This window comes from Plectropomus leopardus, chromosome 10, assembly GCF_026936395.1.
Source record: "Plectropomus leopardus strain MGB_pleo_1.0 chromosome 10, ASM2693639v1, whole genome shotgun sequence".
Lineage (NCBI taxonomy): Eukaryota > Metazoa > Chordata > Actinopteri > Perciformes > Serranidae > Plectropomus > Plectropomus leopardus.
Window position 1 is genome coordinate 2,015,487 of NC_142185.1, and position 27,256 is coordinate 2,042,742.

The 27,256-nt window shown below is 39.7% G+C and overlaps 2 protein-coding genes across 3 annotated transcripts; both read left to right on the forward strand.

The window, feature by feature from the left end:
• Positions 1–99: 99 nt before the first annotated feature.
• On the forward strand, positions 100–20,862 carry ccdc93 (CCC complex scaffolding subunit CCDC93). Of its 2 annotated transcripts, XM_088082829.1 has the most exons (24): positions 100–238; positions 1,463–1,576; positions 1,835–1,929; positions 3,378–3,489; positions 3,794–3,892; positions 4,816–4,872; positions 5,088–5,188; positions 6,787–6,804; positions 7,150–7,186; positions 7,607–7,705; positions 8,090–8,140; positions 8,251–8,337; positions 9,851–9,967; positions 10,341–10,403; positions 11,186–11,259; positions 11,840–11,921; positions 12,091–12,165; positions 12,307–12,378; positions 15,393–15,501; positions 15,607–15,689; positions 15,875–15,912; positions 16,018–16,102; positions 16,386–16,499; positions 19,013–20,862. In XM_088082829.1, the coding sequence occupies exons 1-24, from the start codon at positions 152–154 to the stop codon at positions 19,067–19,069; spliced, it is 1,926 nt and encodes a 641-aa protein (XP_087938955.1). In that variant the 5' UTR covers positions 100–151; the 3' UTR covers positions 19,070–20,862. The 2 variants fall into 2 exon arrangements, with proteins under 2 accessions (XP_087938955.1, XP_042350923.1); XM_042494989.2 differs by lacking the exon at positions 6,787–6,804.
• A 140-nt stretch (positions 20,863–21,002) lies between these two features.
• On the forward strand, positions 21,003–26,713 carry fgf9 (fibroblast growth factor 9). Its single transcript, XM_042494652.2, has 4 exons — positions 21,003–22,685; positions 23,548–23,676; positions 24,482–24,585; positions 24,770–26,713. The coding sequence occupies exons 1-4, from the start codon at positions 22,526–22,528 to the stop codon at positions 24,950–24,952; spliced, it is 576 nt and encodes a 191-aa protein (XP_042350586.1). The 5' UTR covers positions 21,003–22,525; the 3' UTR covers positions 24,953–26,713.
• The last annotated feature ends 543 nt before the right edge of the window (positions 26,714–27,256 follow it).

Sequence of the window (27,256 nt, forward strand, 5' to 3'; positions counted from 1 at the left end):
CAAACTATAATTTCAAGTACAATATAAGATAGTAAATATTATAATTCCTATTTTGTGTGTCGCTGCATTCGACATTAGGCGTTAATATAACACGGGACATTTGACTGTCACGTGCTACGGTCATGTGACCTGTCGTTGTCAACAGTTCATAATGGCGACGGCTGCGTCTGTGTTCCACAGAGTCAGAACTGGCTCTAAAATAGGAGCTCAGTATGACCAGGAAGGCAACCTCATTCAGGTAGAGTTATCAAAGTTATTTTGTTCTCAGCACTGCGCGAGGTTTGACTGTAAAAACAGACTTTAATGGAATTGTCATCATATAACTCGGGGGCTGGTTAGTTAACTTAACGGTCGAGCTAACAGTCGGAAAAGTATAGTTAGCTCATAACGGGTGAATGGAAATGTCATTTAACGTTAACCGTGTAAAGCAGCAGCACATTCAATTACACGTTAAAGAGAACAATAAGAAAGCCACGTCATGATGGCAGACAGAAGGATCCCCGCCGCACTGCCTGGCTCTCTCCTCAGACATTAAAGGGATAGTTCATGTGTTTTGAAGTGGGTTGTATGGATATCTACAGATACTAGGCTGTATTATAAACAGGACATGTCAGTCAGCAGACCCCCAGTTTGGAGAGTCAGGCTTGTGTTCAACAAGGAAGCTAAGCGTTCTACTGCTGTGGATGGGGGGCAGCAACAAAACCTATTTTAGCTGCCTTAAAACAATCAATATCAATGTAAGTATACGCTATATTGAGAGTCGTGTTACTGCTTTGCCTTTATGTCAGACAGTGATTTACAACAGGAAAATGAGGCTATTATATGGCTCTCTTCAAAGCCAGACTCCATTGAGAAAAACAGTGATTTTAAAATCTCTGAACACAGGAGCTGCTGGTCTACCACTGCCTAAGTTGGTTAGTTTTTTGTTATTGTGTAACTTAAAGGGTTAGTTCAGATTCACCGAGGTAACACAGGAACACAAACTAACCAACCAATTGTAGCAGCAGTAGACCAGCAGCTCCTGTGCTCATAGAGCTAAAATTACCGATTTTCTTAATGGAGTCAGGTGGCTTTGATGAGAGCATAGAGGAACTGAAGCCAGTAATGGGCAGAATGGTAGTGAAATTACTCTCAATATAGTGTACACTTAAATTGATAATGATTTTTTTGAGGTGGTACTTGTTATTGGTGGTTTAAACATGGTTTGTTGCTGACCCCCATCTACAGCAGCATATTGCTTAGCTTTTGTGTCGGGACTGCCTCTCTAGTCTTTGGATGTGCTGACTGATATCTACTGAATAAAATTTACTGGCTTTGGATAAGTACCCCATACAACCCCACTTCTAAAAATCAGAACTATTCTTTTAACTTAGCTATAAACAGCACTTCTGCAGCTGTGTGAGTTTCACTGTCTTGCTCGAGGGCATTTTGGTGATAAAGACGATTTGTGTTTGGCTCCCAGGTGGAAACCCGAGAGGATGAGGAGCAGAGCGTCAAACTGGCGGAGATCCTGGAGCTCCTGCTGGCAGCTGGATACTTCAGAGCACGGATTAAAGGACTGTCACCTTTTGATAAGGTACACACAGGACCTGTTTGTGCTCTCTGCATGCTGCTCCCATCATTTTCTTGAAAAAGAAAAATGTCCTAAATCATGAGAAAGGAGTCATTAGTAGTTACATTTTCTTGTCCAGTTGTCCAGTTTAGTTTTGCTAAATTGTAAACTTAAGTATCAAGTGAGCTCAGGAAGCTTTGCACAGAAGACATTGCATCTGATTTTTTAAAACAGTAAACGTCCACCCTCACTCAGCTTTTTTCCTTCTTTTCTCCCCCTCAGGTGGTGGGTGGAATGACCTGGTGCATCACCACATGTAACTTTGACATCGATGTGGATCTTCTCTTCCAAGAAAACTCAACTATTGGCCAGAAAATGTAAGCATTTTTTCAGCTGGCTTCTAACACAGTTAAAAAATAAAACGATGGCAACATGTCCCAGATGGACAATGATGGTTTGGAGAAAAGTTTTGTCAAGTCTTTGGTCATCAGTCCAAAACAGTGATCATGGATTGCACTCGAGACATTATCACTTGGTGGGCACTTTACAGTTTCAGGAGCCAAAGACAGACTTAAAGGAATATTTTGCAGATGTGCAAACAGTGTGCATAGTATGTGTAGATGAACTGAGGTAAACCTCCCCCCATCTAAATAGTGCTTACATATCCCCCACCCCCATCCAGCTAAACTTTTAAAGTTTTCCTTGCTCTCAGATTTTTGCTTGAACTACTGGCTGCAAGAGTAAAGAAGTGAACCAAGAGATACTGTCTTCACTCTCCCCCCCTCACACTCACTCTCACACACACACACACACACACACACACACACACAAACACACTCAGACCAAAATCCAATCAAATGGTTAAACTAGGCAATGCCGATCAAATGTACATCATATTATGTTGCTGTGCTGCCTATTTCTCTCCTTAAATATTTTCAGAAAGACATTTTGGTGCCCTGTTTAGCTTTAACTGAGAGTTTGTGAACAGGAAGTCGGCGCCATACTGCTTCCTGCATAGTGGAAACAGAGGCTGAAAAAACATAGTTTCAACAGTAAAACTAAGCAGACCATATATAAACAGAGATTCTGTCACTGAGTTGCATATTTCTTCCCTAAAATGTTTTCAGAAGCATGTTTTAACTCACTGTTTAACTGTAACACGAGATCATTTCTTTACAAGTGTGCATTACGTCAACCACCAGCGGGAGCGTTTATTGGTCTAGTGCAGCACAGTGCATTCTGGTAGTTGTAGGTTTTTCTTGAGCAAAAGTGTCCCATGTCTCAGTTTTTTCTGGTCATGAGGCACCAATTTCAAAAGCATACATATCTTTCTACTGCAGAGACAGACTAGTTTTTAAAAGGCCATTTGACCTCTTAAAGTCAGAAATCCTGTCATTGTCTGAAATTTGAGATTAAAGCTACAACCCACATCAACCAACCAACAGTCAGAATATGGCTTGAGTTGAAACAGAAGAAACTGACAAACGCAAGAACGTTAGTATTGCTTCAAACACAGTTAAAAAATAAAACGGTGGCAACATTTTTACCAAAGCTTGATACTGTATGCTCCTGTATGTTTATCATTTTGTTTTACAGTTTTTCAAATTTAGTGCAGCCTCAGTGTGCTCTTTCAGTTAGTTTAGTTAGTTGCTTAAGAAATGTAACAAGCAGAGCAATGTTATTATTTTTCTTATTTTATTCATAAAGGAAACTGCTTTTTCAACCTTGTTTTATTTTCGTAGTTCTAACCATCACTCCCATTGGTTTAAAAATGTAGTTTCTGAAGTCATTGCAGGGAAAAGATGAAGTGCTTTTCTCTTTACAGAGCCCTAACAGAGAAAATAGTGTCTGTGTTACCAAAGATGAAGTGTCCTCATCGTCTGGAGCCTCATCAAATCCAGGGGCTGGATTTTATCCACATTTTTCCAGTGATACAGGTGAGACAGTTCAGTCTTAAATAAAAGCACAGACTCTTCATATTAGTATTCAGCTTCAAATAAGAATTAAATCATAATTTGAGTAAAATTTATATCTGCTGATAAGTTTTGGCTTGTGATCTGGATCTTTGATTTCCACATAAACTTACTTTATGACCTTAGTGTTGGCTCATAAATGTGTTTCAAATGACAGGCCCAGTCAGAGGATGATTTCTAGGAATTTCTCAGATGATTCAGCCTTTGTGCAGAGGACCTTGTGGGTTATCCTTGTGTGTGATCAGCTGTGTGATGTGTCTCTTCCCAGTGGCTGGTGAAGCGAGCCATAGAGACCAGGGAGGAGATGGGGGATTATGTGAGAGCCTACTCCATCTCTCAGTTCCAGAAGACCCACAGCCTCCCAGAGGTAACTGTAGTTAGGAGTTGGCCTTAGAGCCAGAGCTTATTTGTAGTTTTTGGTGGAATAACATCCAGATGATGGACAAGTTAGAAAGACTAAGAGAATCCACTGTTTTGATCTTTTTTTAAAAAATACTGGGTCATTAATAGGTACAACCTCAATTCCAAAAAAAGTTCAGATGCTATGTAAAATGTAACAGAATACAATCATTTGCAAAACCCTTTTGACCTATTTTCAACTGGATACAATACAAACATATATATTTTTATATTATATATATTTTATATTTAATGTTCAAACTGACAAACTTAATTGTTTTTTTGTAGAATATGCTCTCATTCTGAAATTGATCCCTGCAACAAGCTTCAAAAAAGTTGGGACAGAAGCATATTAACCAACGTGAGACATCAGTTTTCCTTTAACAACACCCAGTCAGTGTTTGGAAGCTGAGAACAGTATTTGTTAAAGTTTTGAATGTGAAATTCCTTCCCACTCTTCTTTTATCTACAAGATAAGTTGCCCAACAGTCCAGGATCTCTGTTGTTGTATTTTGCGCTTCATAATATTTTGCACATGTTCAGTGGGAGACTGGTCTGGCTCTTGTATTGTGAGGCAACACTGTTGAACACGTGCAGAATGTCACTCACTGTCTTGCTGGAATAAGCAGGGACGTCCCTGAAAAAGACATTGTCTGGATGGCATACAGTTCTCAGTGTGTTTGAACTGGTCTGAACACCTCAAAGTTTAGAGGCCTTTTTGCCAACAAAAGAAAAAAAATAGTATTTCAGGAATGACAAAAAACATAATCAGGGTCAGTTATGATATATAAGTCAGAATAATGAACATTATTTGGTTGTGGGCATAAATTGTCCAGTGATAAATTAAATGAGTGCTGGTGTTGACATGTGCTCTGAAACCCTGTGGTCCAGGATGAAGAGTTCCTCCAGAGAAAAGACAAGGCTGTGAGGGCAGTTCTCGATGTATTGGTGAGTTGCAGCACCATCAGGCATCACTTGCATTTAATTATTTGACAAAATAAAATCACATACAAGTTATTATTAAGATATCTCTTTATACTGGATGTTTAAAAAAAACAAGTACAAGGAGTTTCTGAGAAGTCTTCAAGCTGCCCTGTTCCTTTATTTCTATACTGAATATAAATTCCTGTGCCATGAATTTACACTGTTGTTGTGTTTTACAGGAAGTGTACAAACCCCAGAGGAAGTACAGGAGGCAGAGGGATGCAGGGGAGCTGCTGGATGAGGAGTCCAGAGTTCACTCCACCCTGCTGGAATATGGCAGGTAAGATTTCCCACCAGGAGATCTTTATGTTTTCTGGCCACACTAAGCTTAACCACAAAACTCACTTGGTAACATGACGCTCGTTATCCACTCAGTAAGTCAACCCAGGAGGTATCCAGTCTTTGGTTAGATGGAGGGAAGTTTACCACAGTTCATTTACACATAATACCCACATTGTTTTGATACAAAGCTGGTTGAAAATTGGCAAAGTATCCCTTTAAGATCACTGCGATCCTGACTGTGTCAACCAGACTTGGGAGCAAATCACTATAAAAACCTAATTTAAAGCAGTAAGTAGGCTTACCATCATATTTTATGAGTAAATAAAGAATAAGGCTTTGTTCAGTCTCCGATGCAGGATATCTGTAAACAAAAGCTCAAAGTTGCTCAAGAAGTTACTCATTCTGCCGAGGATCTAAATCTCTTACATCAAAAATGGTCTCTGAATGCTTTTGCTGTCCTGAGTGACCCTGTCAAGATGTGCGCACCGAGTTCCACGGGAACTAGGAATGGTGACACCATTTTCCAAAAGATTTGATTGGTCAGTAGGTTGTGCTTTCCATTGCTTGATCTGTTGTCTCCAACATATCCTGCTTAGGTCTGCAGCATAAGTTACTATGGCGATGTAGTCCAGTAAGAAGTGATCCACCGTCGTAACCCTGAAAACCCAGAGTCAACCAGATAGAACTCCCAATCTTACAATAATCTGCTTTATTGTACAGGACTTCTTTGTCTGTTTGTTTGCCTGCGTGTGTGCCTGTGTGTGTGTGTGTGCCTGTGTGTGTGTGTGTGTGTGTGTGTGTGTGTGTGTGTGTGTGTGTGTGTGTGTGTGTGTGCGCGCGCACGCGCGCACACGCTCTGCCATTTTACCTGTAAATCATCTTTTGTGGTTTTTGTGGCTTTACAGTATCACTGTCATCTATTCACACTTCCATGGATCGCCACTATAAAAACAGTTAGCTTTGTAAGCACTCTGAGCACACACTGTAATTTATGTGTCACCCGATAAGCATACCGTGTGTCATCACCATAACAGACTTTGAAATTTGGTCTCAGCACACTGCCAACCTGCTGAGCAAGAGGACAAACTGCTGTCTCTACCATGTGGCTTTCTGTCTAATGTGGTAGTCAATCAAATGTCTTTGGATTTTGGACTGTTGCTTAGAAAAAAACAAGCTCTGGCTTTAGGAAATTCTGAATTTTTCGGTAATTGATTGAAAATTGAAAAACTAACAATGAAAATAACTGAGTTGCAGCCCTGAAAAATGTATTATTTTGTAATTTGGTTAAACTCAGCCTTTCTGTACCAAGCTTGTTGCGGATTAAGCTGCCATATCCAGATCCTTCACCATCACGTTTCTATCAGTATATTTGTGTTTAACACAGGAATATAAAGCAGTAAAATACAAACTGAGCATTAAAAACAAACTTTTGCTCAAAGCTCTCAAGCAAAAGTCCCCTCTTTGTTGGCCTTTGACCTGAAGCCCAGGCATGTGCTGTTGTAGTCTCTAATCCTTACATCTCATCATGTCTAGTTTCTATCTGTCTGAAATGATGTTTTTTATCCATCCATCCATCTATCCCCACCGCTGTGCTAGAATGTCAGATTTCCTGCTGTAAGTACTGAATGACCGTGTGCAGCTTTCTTTTTCTGCAAGTGTCTACTCACAGCACTGTTTTTTTGTGGTTGGATGTGTCTGTTGGAGAATGCAAGCAGTTGTCACATGCTGTATTTCAGGCATGATGGATGCAAACTGTGGTGCTGCTTTCATCTACTTGTGTATTGAGTTATTAATTTAATCAGAGGGCTGTTTATTATCATACTGGATTACTGCCTTTTCGTGTGTTGATGTTATAATGTGGCATGGTGTATTTGAAAACTCCTTTTTGTGTGTGGAAGAAAATGTTAAGTTCTTTTCATCCCTATGCTAAATCACTGAGGTTTTTCTTTCTCTTTTTAGGCGATATGGATTCAGCAAACAGTCCAAACAAGACAAGGTAGGTGCCTCAATGATATGTCTTTTTCAAAGGAACCTTTAGTACTCCTGCATATGTGAGAAAAATTGTATGATGTGTTCAGTGTCTCCAGAGGAAGCCATGTGAAGACTACTTGTTTGAAAGCTAAAAAGATCTAGAGTTGTGGAGTTAGAGAGTAGTAAGTAAGGCAGACCCATGAAGCCTGGTATTCGTCTGTGCTGCTGGCCCAACCTACATTAGTCCCTAAAGAAGAATGTGTGCAATAAGAGAAGACATATCTCTGGTTCTGCTGCATTGATTTGGAAACTGTCCTCCAGTGGAATACTTGAGTAACACTGAGAGTTTGAGAACAGAAGTTACATCTAGTGTGGTTCTTTCTGTCTGCACCGGCATTTACTGCCCCTTTGTCTTCAGCCTCTCTGTCCTGTCTCCATCCTCTAGGTGGATGAGAGGAAGGTCTCGCTGGCCAGTGGCCCTCAGGCAGCACCTCCTGGGATGGCAGAGGTGTCAGAGGAGGACGACCTGCGGGCAGCAGAGGAGGTGAGAGCTTCACACAGTGAGTGAGTGACACATGGAAGGAAAAAATATACATGTTTAAGAATGAGTATGGAGACACAACTAAGACACCTACAAGCAGTGACAAATCCCTTTGTACTTTAAATAAATCCTAATTATTGCAGTGAAACATGAAGTATCCCGCTTACTGCCATGCTGAACATAAACAGGATGTTAAGAATCAAGGCTGAAGAAAATGGAACCTTGTGTGTGCATGTATTTTCATGCATCTGGGTTGTAACTCATTTTCTGTTTCACTCCTCTGTAAAGCACTTTGAAGCCACTGTATGAGAATTTGCTCTACAAATGAACCTGACCATGAACTTTCTGCCTTTAACGGGATGTAACTGTGGTTATTTTTCCTCTTAGATCCGAATCAAAACCCTGATGACCAGCATGGCTGCCATGGCAAATGAAGAGGTAAGCAAAACCTGTGTCCTGTCTTGTTGTCTTTCTTTTCATCCGTGGACTGTTTAGAGTTCTGTTTGTCCGTGGACTGTACAATGATTTCTGTTTGTGTCCTCGTGTAGGGGAAGCTGACAGCAAGTGCGGTGGGTCAGATAGTGGGACTGCAGTCTGAGGAGATCAAACAGATCGCCTCTGAGTACGCTGAGAGGGTAAGACACACTCACAGTTAAGAATAGAGAAGAGTAGAATAGAACAGAGTCTTTATTGTCATTGTATAAAAAACAAGGAGCAAACAAACAGTTCGCAGTACAAATAAAAGAAGAGTAAGTGCTGAGATACCACAGTCATTCACACCGTAGAAAGAAAATTAAATATAACAGTCATCAGTGAAAGTTATCAAGTAATTGTAAATCAGCAGTAGTCCATCTACAAGTTGCATGTGCTGAAGTGCATGTAGTGTTTATATTTAAGTCTCTAGTTCATGGTGAGTGCATATGTAAAACCACGGCTGCAAGAGCTCAGAGTTACTGCATCTGTGCACGCCACCATCTCACCAAACATGCCATCACTGGCAAGGATGGGCTCGACCCAACATCTGTTCATAGAAAAAGTCCTGTTACCCTGAGATGTTATTAATCCCAGAAGACAAGTGTCCTCATCTATGAAGCCTGTACTCCTGGAAAAAAGTGAAGCATAGGCTCCAAATAAACAGTAGGTTGTGTTAGAGCCAAAAAGCATTTAAAGACAACTTGCTGAAAGTTTTTATTTTTGCCTGTTGGACAAATTCAGCTCAGAGATAGACTTTTTGGTGAGCTTTTGTCTGGGAGAGTGTTTGTAGATATTTTGTTACACCCAGAGATCTCAGTCTTCAAGCTCCTCCTGCTGTAGGAGGAACAGTGGCTCCCATAGCCAACCACTACCACTAGTTTTGAGCTTGTTCACAAATACACTTATTTATACAGGATTATTGACTACATGTGGAACAGAAATGACACATAAATGATCCTATTTAAGCATAATGTTTGGGTAGCTGTCTCACTCAGTCTGTCTTTTTGGGCTTCTCATCTGTGACAGCAGCAGTTCTTTGCAGCTTGACAGATGATTCAGTTGTTTCTGAATGAAACAGTAGAAACAGAAACAGAGTGTTTCTGCAGTAAAGATGTCAGGATGCTCTCTCTTTTCTACAAGAGAATCTGATGTTGTGAAAAAGTCATTATTTTTGTCCTTGAATATAGGACAGCCCCACTTTTCAAACATAATTTCCAGAATTTCCTGTATTCAGGCCAATACAGTCATCTTGATAAAAAGGTACAGAGGAAATTTTGTTTTCTACTTCTAATTCATTTTTTCTAAATATTAGTCAACCCTTGTGTTTCTGAAGATTCAAACCAAAATAATAATTAATTAATAATTTTGGCACCTAAAAACTGGAATATCATGATCTTAGTAGAAGGAAGAAGAGAGGCACCCTGATCTCAACTAAACTCAGCATTTTCAAGAAAACTCAGCATTTTAAATCACAGTAATAAAAATCATTTGCAAGACTTTGATGCATTTTTGTTGCAACACATTATTGAAGTTGAACATAGCAGGAGAAGTATAAATCACACCTGTTCAGACAGCTCATAGTGACCCAGGACTTGAAAATAAACCTGTGCTGTTGTACTTTGATGTTTACATTTTTCTGTTAGATTAAATTGTATCTCCCATCTGTCCCTGCAGCAGTCAGAGCTGTCGTCAGAGGAGCGCTCAGAGCGCTACGGCCCACTGCAGCAACACCGCAGGGCTGTGGCCTCCCTCAACAAACAGATCCAGCAGAAGACCAAACAACTGGAGGAGGTCAGCAGGTCACTGTGCTCCACTGTGGAGTCCATTCGCACACCGCTGTGTCAAACACTTCATTACAACCAGAGCCACTGTGATCCTCATGTGTTATATATCTATACAGGAATCTGTCAGAGCATCACACAAACCAACATGTACAGTTTTATTTAGATTATACATTTATTTATTTATATAGTTACATATTTGACTTATAGGATCCATGTGCAGAACATAAGACAGAGGACTTATTATATACAGTCAGCATTTTCTTAGATGTGAGGACGACACGTTAGAACTATGATACATATCAGTGATCCCAGAAGGTGTCGGATCTATCAGTAACAAGCTGTTTGTTGATGTGGTTGTTGTTTTTTTCATTTTTGGACAGCTACAAGCAAAGCATGCCGAGGTGAAAACAAGCTGTGATGATGCAAAGAGAAAACTGCTTGAGGTAAGGCGTGACTGTTAGATTGCCTATTAAGTGGCTAAATGAGACTACAGAACAACATCACGCTAAACACAGCTTTAGTGTAGTTGTGGTGGCGACATTAAATAATGCAACAGTAGTGACGTTCATTTATAGCCAAACATGAGCTTTTCCTGGAAGTTGCATTTACACTACAGAGCTTATTTTCTGCGATAATCCAAAATCCAATGTAAAAATCCCATAGGTGTTTTGAAGAGGAAACCAGGGCAACGCTAAAGTCAATATCAGCCTACAGAAAAAAATCATCCCTGGGACACCTTATGAAGGTGTTTCCTGAAAACACAGCCCACTGAGACATTTGCCCGTTTGTAAGAATCTGTATTATATTGGTTGACACATGGAACAATTGACAACTTGTTATGAAAGACTGAATACTGAAGTGGAATACTAATGTTTATTGTTTTTAAAGCACTAAACTTTATCAAAGGTTTGTTGGGCATTTTGGTAATTGATCCTGTGTTTTGAGATGGGCCTGACAACAAATACTGTCAGAGGTCACAGCTGTCAGCAAACAAATCTTTTCACGTCACATACAAGAATATTGCAGGGCAATTTGGCTGTGGACATCAAGAAATAACATTGATTTCATTGACATAATCTGTTCATTATTTAGTTGAAATAAGTGATCAGGGATGTGTGTTTGCAGGTGATAAGCAGTGAGCATAAGAAACATTTCTAGGTTTTCTTCACATTTCTTCAACATTTCATTTTCTTGCCCACACAAAGGTGTTTGTGTTTCTCCTCAGGCTACAGAGCAGTCAGAGAAACTGGAGAAAGAGCTAAAGTCTTTAGATACGATGGAGGAGCAGGCTGATATCAGGTGAGTGCTGGAGACCAATCATCTCTGAATTCTGTGTGTCGCTTAATCCTCATGACACAGAGAATCTCCCTCTGTGATCAGTGTCAGTCCTCTGGGTAGACCTGTTTAAAATCCTGGAGCCTCAACAGTGAAAAAGTTCAAAGAATGATTGAGCTCTCAATAGACACGTTTACATGGAGCCTACTAATCTGATTAGAATAGGTTTGAAAGACCAAACAGATTAAATATGAGCCATATAAACACCTCAGTGTGCTTAAACAGGCCCAAACTGATTCAAATTTCAATTGGTCGCAGAGAAAAAGTTTAAACCTTTTCATAAACTGATCCATAGAAAATTTGTATCATGTAAACTATGAAGCTGATTCATCTCTGGCTGCTCTATCTCTGTGCATGCTCCGCATGCTCACCTTCACCTCTTCATTGCCTACAGTAGAAGTATGTTGGTATCATGTTGTTTGATTAAGAGCATCAAAACCTCGGTCAGGCAGATTATATACATACACTGTTGTCACCGGGATGAAACCTCTGATCTCTGATTTATAGGACAGTCCATCAAATAATGTTTTAATCTGTTGAACAGCCTGCTAGAAAAGCTGAAGGCTCTGGTGATGATGAATGAGAACCTGAAGCAGCAGGAGCAGGAGTTCCGCACACACTGCAGAGTAAGTACATCAACACACACACGTACACACACACACACACACACACACACTCTGGGTATCTACATCCAGTAGATGCTGCTGGGTGTTTGTACAGAAAACGAGCTGAAAGTGAGTTAAAATCCTGCTTTGTGGTAAATTGGTACTACTTTTGTCTTTTGGGTGTGTCCAGGAAGAGATGACACGCCTGCAGCAGAACATTGAGGAACTGAAGACGGCATCAGGACAAGATACAGAGGAGGAGAAGGTACACACTCACTGTCCAACACACTGTGTATTTTAGCATTTGTCTCACAGTCTAAAACACATTAAGATTCCCAGAGACTGAGTAGCTTTCCCTCTCAGTTGGTATGAACTGCCCTCTCTACTTCTCTTTTTCCTTTCTCAGGAGAGGAACCAGCTAATAGACAAACAGTACAACACAGACAAAGAGAAACTACAGAAGATCCGTCTGCTCATGGTAACTACCTCACATGACACCAGATTAGATGGAAGAAGAGTGATCTCTGTGGGAAATGAGGTCACAGCAGCAGATAACAGACTACAGATAAGAGTGAGACAAGTACTGCTGTTCATTGTCCCACACAAAGGGACAAATTCCAGTCAAATATTATCTGTTTTGATTGAGCTTAAAAACAATGGAATGACATCATCAAAGCAGGTTGATTTATAATATATTTTTTATAGAAATGAAGGCAGCCTTTGCATAAACATTATATACCATATAACAGAAGTCCCATCCATAGACTTGGGTGCATAATAACTCATTAAAAATTTTTTTTTACACTAGTCTGAGTTTATCAGGGCCTCATGTAAACACTCAACATTTTCTTCAGCTGCAGGCCTACATGAGGCTGGTTCTAGACATGGCTACGGGGGGGGGGGGCAATGCCCACCAAAATACCTGCCACACTGATGCCACACGTTGGCATCTTAAGCCTTCAATAATTTGCATATTGAGCAGTTATTGTCACCAAGGAAAACAGCAGTGTTGCAATTTTGCATCTTCAGTGAATGCAACAGGGGCAGGACCCGACCAATCAGAGAAAGTTTACAAGGCTCCAGTGTCAGAGACTGTTTCCCCATCCAGAACTGCAACAAACCAGGACAAACTGACAGTGTACTGCTGTTACTGTTCTCTTTAGACTGTAGCCCTGACACACTGAACCAACTAATGTTTTCTGAAAGAAGTCACATGACAAAATGTTGCCATGTGGATCTAAAATGGACTAAAACGGTACACGACAGATTCATTTTACTCCATGAAAACTCTGCGACAGTGGACTTGGTTCTGTGGTGACAGCAGAGAGAGAGGGGGACAGACAGGCAGCTGCAGGTCATTAAGAGGTGAACAGTGCACACACTACACTGCATCAACTAAGTCTCAAAATAGGCTCTTTGAGTGAAAGAAAAGCCATAAAATATCCCAATATACTGACATACAGCTGTGGAAGAAGTACTTAGATCTTTTACTGAATTAAAAGTAGCAACAGAAGAAATACTCTGATGCGTCAAAAGCCCTTCATTCAAAATATCATTCAGGTGAAAGTACAAAAGTATTAGCATGAAGGTGTACTTAAAAAAGCCGACCAAAAGTAAAAGTATTTATTATGCAGAATGGCCTATAATGCAGTGATGTGTTCATAACTTTAATTTAGCTGCTGGTAAAGGTGGAGCTCATTTTAAATGTCGGCCTACTGCTGGGTAGGTGAATCTGTAATTTATACATTGTGATTTATTAGTTTATTTACATTTTGTGTTAATAATCTGAATCTGTAAAGTAACTAAAACCATCACATAAATGTAGAGCTGTAATTACACCTCACCATTGTTAACATAAACACATCTCTAGTCAATACATGATTAAAGATAGCTGTTTCGAAGAATTCACAGATTTGACAGTTTGAGGTACACGTTTTAACTTTCTAAGATAAAGGTATGTGCACTGAATGTAAAGAGGGTGCCAGAGTGCATAAAAGAAGCACTAAAATAGTGCTTGTTTATCAAAAATTTCAGGTCAGGTGTAAAATGTGGAACACATTGCCTGCAGCACATGAGTGTGTCGTGAAGCCTGTGGGGATTTTTTTCTCAAGCAAGTTAGAGCAGTCATACTGGCTGTGTGAGCAGCGCCGGTCAGGCACGTATCAAATGCCTGTCAGCCGTGGCACATCTACAGAAATGGTGGCTTGCAGAAATATACAGCAGATAAAAAACATAAAATACATTGCTTTTCAAACTGTAGACATTCACTGGGCAAAACAATACCAAAAAAACCCCAATGATGTACCAATGTTATTGTGTATCCCCTACCATCAATAAAACAATACCCACACACTGTAAAAATGTGAGTTGTTGAAGATTTTATGGTAGCATAAGGCTGCCACCACCTTTTATAAAGCCAGTCTGATCCAGTGTTCGAGGCAAGACAAGATCACTACCACTAATGTTTGTGTCACTTCGTGACAAGTCACTTTGTCACTTTTTGAGATTTTAATGTTTTTCTAGTAAGCTTACCACACCGGCTTGTCATTACCGTTAAGCTGACCTCTGCATATCAGAAATTGGTCACAGGTTTAGATAGCAACATCACTGGGTCCACTGCAGTCACCATTTGGTGATGCTGACTTTATTTTTTTTTCAACAATTTTGTTAATGGGGTTTTCACTTATAACAGATATTACATTTAAATAAAATAGTCTTGGCAGCAAATGTGATATACTATAAAATGAAAAGGCAAACCAAAAACCAAACAAAACAATAAACTGAAAGCAGAGGTGAAAACCAGCTGTTGTTATAGTAGTTACAATGTAGAGCAATCCTGAAGATTACATTGGCTACAACACTCAACATTTTCATTTCCGATTCCCCCGACCCATCTTTGGTTTTATTGGTGCTGGTCAACATTTTGTTTCAAAAAGTCCATGAAGCTTACCCATATATATTTTCAGAAACTGCCAGCTTTCTTTTGCAATGTGTGTTAGTTTTGATGCCAGCTTTATTAGTTAGGTGAGCAGACTTGGATGCGTGCATCAACATCACATCCTCAGGATTTTAGCAGAAAATCTAGCCCACTCCCCTCACTTAGAAATGGGACATTTGGGGATTATACGCAATTGAGAAAGTTGCAGAAGGGCTCTATTTTTATGTTGCAGTTCAGCAGAATCTCCCATATAGTACCCTGAAATGTAGGCAAGGCAGAACCATTTCTACCACTAGGGGGAGGCAGAGGGCCCCCTCAGCCACCTTTGTGGTTTCTTAATGAGCCTCTATGAGTGCTTGTCAGATCACTCAAATCTTTTTTAAGAATAAATCACATACTGACCAAAACACAAAACTCTGAACAAGACAATACAGATGTAAACATGAAAGAGCTTCAGACTTACCTCACCCCAGTCCAGCACCAAGACCCTTTCCCCTCTGTGGGGAGAGTTAAACTCTTTGAGGTAAATCAGGACTTTCCTTCACCCTGTTCAGGCACGGAGGAACCGTGAGATTGCCATCCTGCAGAGGAAGATTGACGAGGTGCCGAGCCGAGCTGAGCTGACCCAGTACCAGAAGAGATTCATTGAACTCTACAGTCAAGGTGGGTTCCTCCCCAGTATCCACTGTAACCACCGTTTGTGCTAAATGTCTCCAAAAAGAAGAAACAAAGACAATAAATCTATGCTAATTTTCTTGTGCCTTCCAGTTTCTGCAACACACAAAGAGACCAAGCAGTTCTTCACACTGTATAACACATTAGACGACAAGAAGGTCTATCTGGAGAAGGAGGTTAGTCATCAAAGCAGTCAGGAAATAATTGCCAGTAGAATCCCAAAGTCTGGTCAAATATGGCTTTAAATCTGGATTTGTCTGTGATTTTAGCATCTCCAATTTAGTTGACAAAGGTTAAAGTCAGCTGCAGACAAATATGTGTTATTAATGTTAATGAGAGAAAACAACTTTCTTTTCTGTAGGTGAATCTACTGAATTCCATTCACGACAACTTCCAGCAGTAAGTATGAACACACTCATCTGTTGGGTGTCTGATATATTTGATGTGATGGTATAGTAGTGAGTGAGAGCGTGAATGAGATGTAACCTGCTGTGCTGTTGTCAGGGCCATGTCCTCTTCAGCTGCCAAGGAGCAGTTCCTCAGGCAGATGGAGCAGATCGTGGAGGGAATCAAACAAAGTCGCATCAAGGTAAAACTCTCCTGAAGGATCATTCCACTGGGTAAAACTTGGATTTTACTGTGTTCTCTAATTAATGTATATGGTCCCTGTACTCATGGAGTTAAATGCTGAGATTTGGGAACATGGTGACACTGCTGAACAGAAACAGAAGCAGTCAGACAGTGAGATAGGTGCTGCAGTGTAATAAAGCACAATTATTCAGAGGCCAAGTTCTAACAGTCTTTGCACAATTTCAACACAAGCTGCTGCAGCATGTGTGTGATGCCTGCTCCTTGCTCGTCTGCTTTTCCAGATGGAGAAGAAGAAGCAGGAGAACAAAATGAGGAGAGATCAGCTGAACGATGAGTACCTGGAGCTGCTCGACAAGCAGAGGCTCTACTTCAAAACTGTCAAGGACTTTAAAGAGGTGAGAAACAGTGAAGTGTCAGCTGTGCTTTGTTAGTTATGGATGAACTAAAGCAGTGGTTCCCAGCTGGTCCAGCCACGAGTTCCAAAATCTTTCCTTAGTCATTAAGTCAAGGTCCACACTTAAGATAAATTACCACATGTTCAATTTCATTCCACAAAACATAAATGATGTGAGCTCAGAACACAATAAAAGAAAACACACTGTAAGAAAAAAGTGCAGATATTTAAAACTTGGTAAATAAATATCACAGCAACCAAAAACATACATGTGCATATTATGGCTTCAAGACCAGTGACATAAAAACACTGCAAAGGCATAGCACGTTAATATGCCAAATAACACCAAGAACAGGGCAATAAAATCACTGCTGTACTGAAAAATGGGTACAAGGTAGATTTATTAGTCATTTTTTAAACACAGTTTAAATAAAAAGTTCAAAAAATGAAATTGCATTTGTCGTTGATCCTGCTACATCTTTGGAGTTGAAGGATGAGTTGATTAACATCAGCAGCTGCTATAAAAATTCCATCCGGTTGCTCAAGCATGTTGCTGCTGATGGCATCATACAATTCCTGCAGTGCATATTTTGAATTTGCATCAGAGTCTTGTGTCCTGTCGGCTCTAAACAATCCTGTGCAACAGCTTGGTCTGGGAAGAGCTGCTGTGGGGCTTTCTGCATGTCAAATAAGCATCAACATCCAGAGTTAAAAGATTTTTCTCAACCTGGGCCATAGTTTGCCATCTTTTTGTGTTAAGTAACTAATTCCAAAATGTTTTTTCAAAGTGGTTCAGTATTAAGCAGAGCCAGGTTGCAGTGTAAACACTCGGGCATGTTTGCACTGTCAGTTTACGTCCTTTGACAGGCTGAAACTGATTTTATAAATCTAACAAGATTAAATTAGAACTAGAAGTCTGACAAGATTATTTCAAGGATCCCCACAGAGATTAACCTTTTTGTTAAAGAGCAAGGTCCTTTTTGTTTAACCAAAAACTGCCTTAAAATCACTATTTTCAAACCCACCAGACTCCCTTTAAATAGACAGTAGTTTTATCATCATTTAACACACTTTATTCAGAGTTGAGAGAAACAACATTGTTCCTAAAAAGTCTTTAAAGGCACAGAATTCATTCAACTGAAAAGAAGGCCTTAATTGGTGTTAAATTGACATAAATTAATCTTTCAAAAGTCTAAAAAATGATTTTATTATTTTATTTATCTTTTCTGATGCTGCATTCAAAATTTCTAAATATTAAGTAATGATTTTTTTTTTTTTTGTTCAATAATTGAATAAATTCCTTTTCTTAAACTAGTCATGAAGGGAATGCAAGCACTGGAATCCCACATGCAGATTGAGAAACACAAAATCACCAAGAAAACCAGCCAGAAATGCCTGATGTTTCCCTCTTCTGTCGCTAAACCAAGTAGATACTTCTGTGATAATATAATTATTTAATTGTCATCAAATAATTGCGCTCTGAAAAGGGTTGTACCAACTTCTTCAGTGGACAAAAAAGTCATGTTTTATGTTACATGAACATTTGGACAAAGTAAAACTAAAATGTTTTGAACAAAATGTTCAATGTTCAAAATGTATTTTGTTCATTAGAAAAAGGGTCTTAAATTTAATTCTGAGTGGGTTTAAAAAAGTGTCAAAAAGTCTACCTCGCCTTGAGCTGCAGGAACCCTGACCAAAATTAAAATTCACAAAAGCCATTTTGGTTTGTCTTTCCACTTTTTCAATAGTCACTGATGCTGGTTTGGTTCATATAAACCCATAATTCATCCAGTCAGATGTGAAAATATGTTAACTCTAAACACACCTAAATTACTATTTATTGAAATGGAGTCTGGTGGGTTTGGCAGTTGTGAGGTTGGGGCTCTTTGTTTCTGGTTAAACATAAAGAATCTAATGCTTTATTCAAACAGTGATGGGTTGTTTAGTCACTGGTAAAACAGTAGAAACCTCAAAGGACCTGTAGCTGCTGAGGTTGCAAGTCCCTGTGTGTTAACACTAATGCACGTTGACAAAAAAAAAAAAAAAACGGGCTAATGCTGTTGAGAAACGTTAGTACTGTCTGGAAACGTGGAATTCACTAAAATATGCTGCTCTATTCTGACACAGCCTTAATGTCTGTAGGGTACGGTGGGATGCTTTCATTAATCATATCTATAGTTAATAGTATAAAAATGTAATAGTGTCTCTTTCCCAACATTTGGGCTGGGGACAAGACTCTGCCCTCCATGTCCCCTAACTGTGATCATATCAATTGATGCACTGACATGTGTGCAGCAGTGGAGTGTTGTAGCAATTTGGGGAAAAATATATGTTAGTGACCTTAAAATGTGTGCTGGTGAGCAGATATCAGCCCGAGTGTATCATGATTGTTATCAGCCTTTTCCAAAAACTCATCATGTCATTTCTGTTCCTCGGTTGGCCTGAGATAAAAGCTCACATGACAAATAATGATAAAACAGCAATGATGACTTTTCCTTTTTTCTGTGTCTCCAGGAGTGTCGGAAGAATGAGATGCTGTTGTCCAAACTAAGAGCTAAAGGAGCCTCTTAACCACTGTCCTTAAACTGTTTTGATTTAAAGAAAATATGTCATCTATATGATGATGATGATGAGTTGATGACAGATTATCTGCATATGTATGGATTTTTTTTAACATTCCACACTTTGTTTCATCATTCTTGTTTATGACTTGTGTCTAAAACCCTATGGGAGGAGTAGTGTACATGACATTTGTACTTATTCTATACTTCATACTTCATGTGTGCCAAATTCTCCCCACTAAAAAGCACAAAACACAAAACAAACATGACTTTTCTTTGGTCGGGTCATAAGAGGCTCTGAGTGTTTCACATATTCTGGGAGAGCCTTCAGCTTCACTACACTAATCACTAATGTCTGTCCTTCCCTTTTCTTAGCAGCGAGTCCGAATGTTTTTCTAATTTCCCAGTGAACAATGTGGAGGGGCCCCATAACAATCCTATAAATCCTGATAATGTGTTTAATAAGATCTGACAAATGTTGCGCTTTGGGACTGTACAAAAAGGAGTGTAAATGTCAGAGCTCATCAAAAGTCCACTAACATTTACTTTCCACCTTTATTTGTGGCTGCACTGGGCAGCGGTGCTTGCTGTATGAAATCATGTTGATCATAAAGTGGAGCTGTTACAGAGAACTGAGTCTTTTCTGGTTCCCACGCCTCATTTTGAACCATTCACAGCATTTCCGCTAAAATAAATTGGTTCTGAGCCAAAGAAGTTGGTTCTCAGCTGAAACCAAAAAAATAGCTGGTTTTCTGTGACCCTTTGAAACCTGAGAAAATCGGCAATGTGCGACTTAACAGGAAATGATCCAACAAATAAGCAAGAAATTTGTAAAAGTTACAAGAAAAAATAGCATACATATTTTTTAAAAAAAGGAAAAAAATCAAATAAACTAGAAAATAACTTGGAAAATAATAATAATAATAAAATGTATCTTTAATATACATCCTTTTTGTAACATAATGTTAAATGTATAATAATAGCTATAACTATATATATATTATATATTTTTTTTTTTTTTGTTTTTTTTAATAATTCTTTCTCCATCTTTCTAATTTTTCATCTTTTACAAATTTCTTACATATTGCCGGACAACCCTTGCCAAACTGCCTATTGCCTTTTACTCCGTGTGTTCTAAAGACTTTGCAGCAATTTGTTTAGGTTTTAAATGTCTAAATGCTTGTGAAAGGCATCTGAATGCAGCACAAGAAAACTGTCATCCATCCAGGTTTCAAAGGGTTAACCTGGGGTGTGAACTGTGACGACATCAGTGGGTGTGTCCTATTTGTAGAATGGAGAAGTCATAAAAAAGAGCATGTAGTTGTATCCATGCTGGATCTATGGTTAGAAACAGATATCTATAAAAACTGAACAAAAGTTTGCAGGTAATCAGTGTTATCTGCCGTTTAGCTTCCACTGTTTATTTCTGTTGTGCACTGTCAAACACCTTCAGTTAATTACACATCCTTTATTACAATGACTCTAGTCTAAACTCGTGGAATCACAGGCAGGTTCCCGAAAGAACACCCAGGTTCAAAGAGGATTTGGTGAAAAATGGCTCTAAGAGAGATGACAGAGTGCCTGAACCTGTTGTGTGTTTGCTGATATTATCTTACAGGGTTTTTATGAACTCCAGTGTCACATGTGATGTGTGGAGTTTCCCATTGCAGCTCTTTGTATGTGAAATTCTTTGCCCGTGATGTTGCTCTGTGCCTCTGAAGTTTGAACTCACCTCATGTTTTAGATTTGCCTTCGTCATCATCCATTGCAGCAGTGTTTAATGAATAAAAGCTTTTTAGTGTCTTTACTGTGACTCATTTCAGACAAGATATGCTCTGTCACAGACTGTGTGCTGATTGGAGACAGTGTACTATCACAAGTCACATGATGAATCTGTGAGGGAACATCCTGTGAATCATAAGAGCATCTCCTGTCAGTGCAGATGCACTGGGTGGCCAAAAAAACATGTTCCAACACAGTGACCAGAATTCCCACCAGCCAGGCAAAAACCTGGAGAGTGTACGGCAGACAGAGTCAGATCAGATTAAAACTAGCTCTACATGCACGTCTCCTGATAGCTTTCACAGTCATGGAGGATCAGATGGTGGTTTAACCCATCGGGCTGAACACCAGAACACACCAGGGATTCATTCCATGGAGCCAGTTTTGCAAATAAACTAGAATTGTTTTGGTTAGTCTGACTCACTTTCTGATGATTGGATTCCATAAAACAAATTTAACATAGTTCAAGCTTCAAGCACCTCATGCTGGGTAATCTAACTTGGTTTTGGGCAGACTAACTGTCAGGCGTAACCATAGCTCCTGACTGGCCTGCTATAATTTTTATGCCTCCACACCAGCGATGGCATCAGCCAGAGGCATTATATTTTCAAGATGTCAGTCAATCTATTTTGCCAATCATGGCAAAATAATGCTTTGAGCAAATTCATTCAGATTTAGCACAAACATACCTTTGGATACAAAAACGAACAACTTAATATATCTGGTCAAAGTCAATGTAACCTTGCATATGTTTCATTCTTGTGAACATGATATCTTACAAACAGGAATTTTTAACTCCTTTGTGTATCATCATGTTACCTACATCAGATTGACCCTTTGTTTCTTATGCAAACTGATTTTTTTTTTCATGTTTAGCAGAATATGTTTCCTGTATCATCATGACAGTGACTCCAAGTTTTCCCAGTTTGATGCAGAATAACTGGTCTGACAGGAATGACTAGTCTGCTTAACTCAAGTTACAAAAAAAATCCCTGAAAATAGGCAAATAAGATAAGAAAAAAAGGAATGAATAAAAGGAAAAAAAACAAAGAAAAAAAATAATTACTGCTGTAAATGTTAAAAAAAAATGTAGATACATTTTTTTTCCTGCAACATACGTGTGTGTGTGTATTACAAGTGTGTTTGTGCTCTCACTATCAGCTCAGCTGGCTCTCCAATCTCACTGATTGTGATACTGAACAGACAGTTTGCGTGTCTCTCAGCCGTCAGAGGCCTGATTGGACGACATAAAAACACATTCATGTACGCAGGCAGCACCCAAACGACTAAGTGCCAAAGCTGACATGATTGAACTTTTCCCCACGCATCAGAGGCTGAAGGAAGAGGATCAGTTCCAGCAGGTTCACGCTGGATGAGTCGTCTGAGTGCAAATACATGGAGCCGCTCTGCAGCAGCTTCAGAGAACATCCCATGTGCTGAGGCTGTTGTTGGAAAGATTACTGACATATCACTGACAGTGATAGTGTTCAGCTGAGTATCTGACTGTGTCACTGTCAGTCAGTGCTTCACTGTGGACAGAGGCGGTGAGGAGATAAAAGCAGGAAATGTGTGTAGAGGTGATGAGCAGAGTAGCAGCTCGGCAAAGGAAGACGAGGTCTAGCCTGGGGAGTGTGGACATGAGTGTTTGTGGGACATCGCTGCATGGTCTGCAGGCAGGTGTCTGATGTGTCTCACTATGAGTGCATCCTTGTTGCTGCTGCTGCTCCTGATGGCCAGTGTGAGAGCAAAGAAACAAGACACAGTGGTTCCACTGGAGGACCCCGGCTCTCGCCTGCGAGGCCTCTGGAAGCTGCACATGAGGGACGCCCTGCTGAAAGGAAAAGGTGAGCAAGGACCTGGAAAACTCTTGACCCTGTGCTTCCACAGTGGAATCTGTCAGTCGACACAAGTTTTCTTGAATTACTTCAAACTGTTTTCCCCAAATCTTACTTTTCTGTGTTTCAAGTTGCCAAAATATCCTGTCAGAAACAATCACAGGTGTTATTAATAACATTCATCATGGCTGCATTCTGTTTCGGCTGAGGTGGAATAAGCACTTACTTAATTAAGAGTAGTAAAACCACAGTGTAGAAGTGCTCTGTAATAAGTTACAATTCTGCCTTTAAAATCTTCCTTAAATAAATATACATACATTTTAGCATTAACATACTGTATATTGAAAGCACCAAAAGTAAGTTCTTATTATCAGGGTATCCAGGCCCTTTAAAAGTCAGAATGTCTTAGATTTATTAATATTGGGCTTTGAATTTCTTGAATTTAAATGTGAGTCAAGATCTTATGTGTGAAAGGTAGGTCTTGACGGTGAATCAAGGATGACTCGATAAATCACAACCTGGGGCCACTGTGGCTCAGAGGTAGAGCGGGTCATCCTCTCATTGGCATGTCAGTGGTTCGATCCCCGGCTCGTCCAGTCAACATGTTGAATTGTCCTTGAAAACCCCAAATTGCCACTGTTACTGAGTAGCAGGTGGCAACTTGTACGGTAGCCTCGGCCACCAGTGTCTGAATGGATGAATGTGACATGTAGTGTGAAAGCACTTTGAGCGGTCAAAAAGACTAGAAAAGCACTGTACAAGTGCAGTCCATTTTTACCAGCTAATTTTTTTGGTTTGTCCTTTGTTGTATGAAAACTAGCTGTCAAAGAGTCATCTATTCCAAACAACCAATCATGCTTTTGTAAAGCAGGTTCTGGTCCTCATCCAAATAGAGAAGGGGTCAAACAGCAACTGCTGTACTGCCGTGTTGGGATTGGCTACCATCTGCAGATCCTGCCCAGCGGCTCTGTTGGAGGCATCCACAAACCCACCGAGTACTGTGAGTTCACTTCACACGTATAGGCCCCCTCAACATGACCATATACTCATGTGTAGAGGCTCTAAAACTTGCATTGTTTACCTGTGTGTTGTTTTTTTTTTTTTTCCTTTTTTTTCTGGAGATATGGCCAATATTTTACATGGAAACATAGACCTGCCAAGACGGGGAAAAAAAGTCAGTATCAGGTAATAATATGAAACATTTCTTGTCAAAAGAATTTTATTTTAAATTTCATAACAAAATGTTTTTATGTTATAACAAAAAAATTTTCACCTTTTTGATAGATGTTTTTATGCTATTACAAGATGTAATTATGTTATAACAAGATGAACATTTTTAGTTTTTTTTTTTACATTTTTACAAAATGTTTTTCACATTTTTACAATATGGTTTTTGTTATAACAATGAACTTATATATTTTGCTATAACATAAAATATTTCTTGAAATAACGTGATCTCATATCACATAATAACATGAAATCTCTCACAGTATATTTTTGTTATAACAGAAATCATCTTGTAAAAAGGTGAAAAAACAACTTGTTTTAACATAAATACACATAGTTAGAATAGGAAATTGTCTTGTAAAAAGGTGAAAAAAAACATCTTGTTACAACCAACATCTTGTTATTACCTGAGACTCATCTTTCCTTCTTATTTTTTTTCTGGCCTGGCAGTTTTAAACTTCTGTAATTTTAGACTCAGATCGTGTGTGAAAGTTGATAGACAAATCTGTGATGTGATGAGGAACGCATCCGAGCCTTTATGTGTTGCTTGAATCTGTATCTGTACTTGTCTCCTCCAGGTTGGCTGAAGGTGTTTGCGATGAAACATGGAGTGGTGGGGATCAGAGGGGTCAACAGTGGCTTGTACCTGTGCATGAGTGGACAAGGACAGGCATATGGAGCAGTATGTAGCTCAGCTCACACAGTAACACAGCAGCGTTTCAGTATGTTGTTCATGCATGTTGTGGCACTCTGTCAGTCCTGGGTTCAACTGTTACATAGCTTGTCCTCATTAAAGCAGCAGGCTGCAGAGAGAAACCCAAACGCTGGCAGATAATATTACATGTCCTGCTCACTGTCTTCTCCAGGAGCAGTTTTCTGATGACTGCCTGCTGAAGGAGAACCTGGAGGAGAATCACTACACCACCTACTCCTCCCTGTCTCACCCGGGTATCTATCTGGCTCTGTCCCACAAAGGAGAGCTCAGGAGGGGAAACAGCGTGGGCCGCCACCAGGCCTGCACCCACTTTCTACCTCGGAGGACAGCATGACCAAGTTGCACCACCAGCCAGCTCCATCAGAGCTAGAGCCATGTGAGGAATATGGTTGCATCTAGAGCTTGCAAGAAAAGCAAGTCTAGAAATGAGCCTCCACACAGCAACTGGGCCCCAAGCGTAAAACTAGAACCAAATCCAAGAGACATGACTTGGGATTCTGTGGAGCTTTACTGACTGTGAGTAAGGACAGTGAACTGAGCTTTAACACTGTGTCACACCCATCTACTGCACCTGCAACTTCACCAGATGAACCATCAGACCTGACACAGTCTGAGGATGCTTTTGGTGCAATGCAGCTACATGTCAATGCATAAACTCTACCATTAAATACATGGAGAAGCTACAAGGATAAGGCATGTGTGTCTCCAACACCTTCTCATCCCAACTCGTCACATGGTGCTGCTCTGTCAGTGACCTTCTGCGTCTACTTATCAACTTTCAGGTATCCTTCTGCGTCAGCTGTTTACGCTCCGAGATGCAGTTACTGTGACAACAAATGCACATGGTGGGATAAGAAACTTATGTTTACACAACAGCACATGGCAATCAACACAGACTGTCACAATGGGATTAGGATTAGTCAACGAAGTCACGGATGGTCAGGTTTAGGCAAAAGAGGGGCATGTTAAGGTGTAGAAAAAAACATCACACATCCACAAGTAAAGCAATTCCAGATTCTCACATGAAAGTCAGTTCTTTGTTTGCAACCAGTTCTGTCTTCAAATTAGCAGGATTGTTACAGTCCTTAAAGCTGTAATAATCTTTATTTTTATATCAACAATCATTTAAATAATAACCAAACAGAAAATACGGCTGTCACCCAGAGGGGCCCACAGATGTGTTTTCACAGGGGTGGCGAGATGGGGCCACTGGCTGTTCTTGGGTGGCACATGAAATCAAAAGCCATAACTCAAATTTTAGGAATTCTATAATGCTGTTTTACCAGCTAGGCTAGTTGAAAACTGTCAGTATGAGAGTGAAGGAATCACACACTGATTTACTTTGGTTTCTTACTTAACAGGTAATATTACTAATTGTCTGATGGACACAGACTTATTTGTGACCAGTTTCACAACAATCCTGTTTTAACATGTATCTGTACTTGTGCTAAGTGATTCATTTTTCTTTTAAAAAGCTAGTTTTCTTTTTCTAAAAAAGACAAGTATACAGTTTTAATATGAGTAGAGGACAGTGAGTAAGCACAGTGCTTGTAAGGAACAAAACATTTACTGGGAAGCCAACTCAAGTTAAAAAAACACACAGAGGCCTCCAGTTATTTTCATAAAGGGGGACCAGTGATTGTATCAGGGTGGCCGCGGTCCCTAAGGCCCCCTCTTGGTGTAAGCAAGAGGGGGCCTTAGGCATTGATTTTAAAAAACAGAACTTTTTACATTTCTAAAAGTTTCTTCTTTTCGCTTGTCACTATAGTCAAACCCAGTTCTGTATGAACAGCCAACCTTATTTCATTTTGTCATCCATTATGACTCCTAAAGTGCAGATGTGTCTCATTGTCATTACAAATCATTTTGTGTCAGTAGCTTTAACTTCTCTAAATACAACTCCTCAGATTGTGTGTGTGTGTGTGTGTGTGTGTGTGTGTGTGTGTGTGTGTGTGTGTGTGTGTGTGTGTGTGTGTGTGTGTGGTGTGTGCTGCAGAGTAGGTAGTGAGCAGTATGTTTATCAGCATATTATTACTGAAACCTAGATTGATTACTAGTCTTATTTATTTTGAAGGTGCAGCTTTATTCATTTTTGTTTCAGAGTGCAGTGTCAAATAAAATCTATATTTTTATAATCATATTGAGTTGAAGCCATCTGTTGCTAAATTGAATTTGATCTGAAGCTACAGAAACTTTGCACAAATTCAGAGGGGCAAATACATTTTATGTTTAGTTTGATGCAAGTGAAATAGAGACACTTTTTGTAATTTATGGACTTGTATAGCACTTTTCCAGTCATTCGACACTTAACTTGTCCCATTCACACATACATCCACATACACTACCGACTGAGCATACCTAAATGTACACTCACACACCAATGGGACAGTCAATGGGAGCAATTTGGGGTTCAGTTTCTTGACCCAGGACACTTCCACGTGTTAATTGAAGGAGCTGGGTATCAACCGCCAACCTTCTGATCAGAGGACAACACATTTACCTCCTGAGCGCCATTACTGTTGAACATGTTATATTGGAGGGTCAATAGACGCCCCCTGCTGGTTGGACATTGGCCAGGCTAATCAACTTAAGGTAGATAGCTTGGCAGGCTCCTTCTAATGGCGTTTGATTCAGTCAA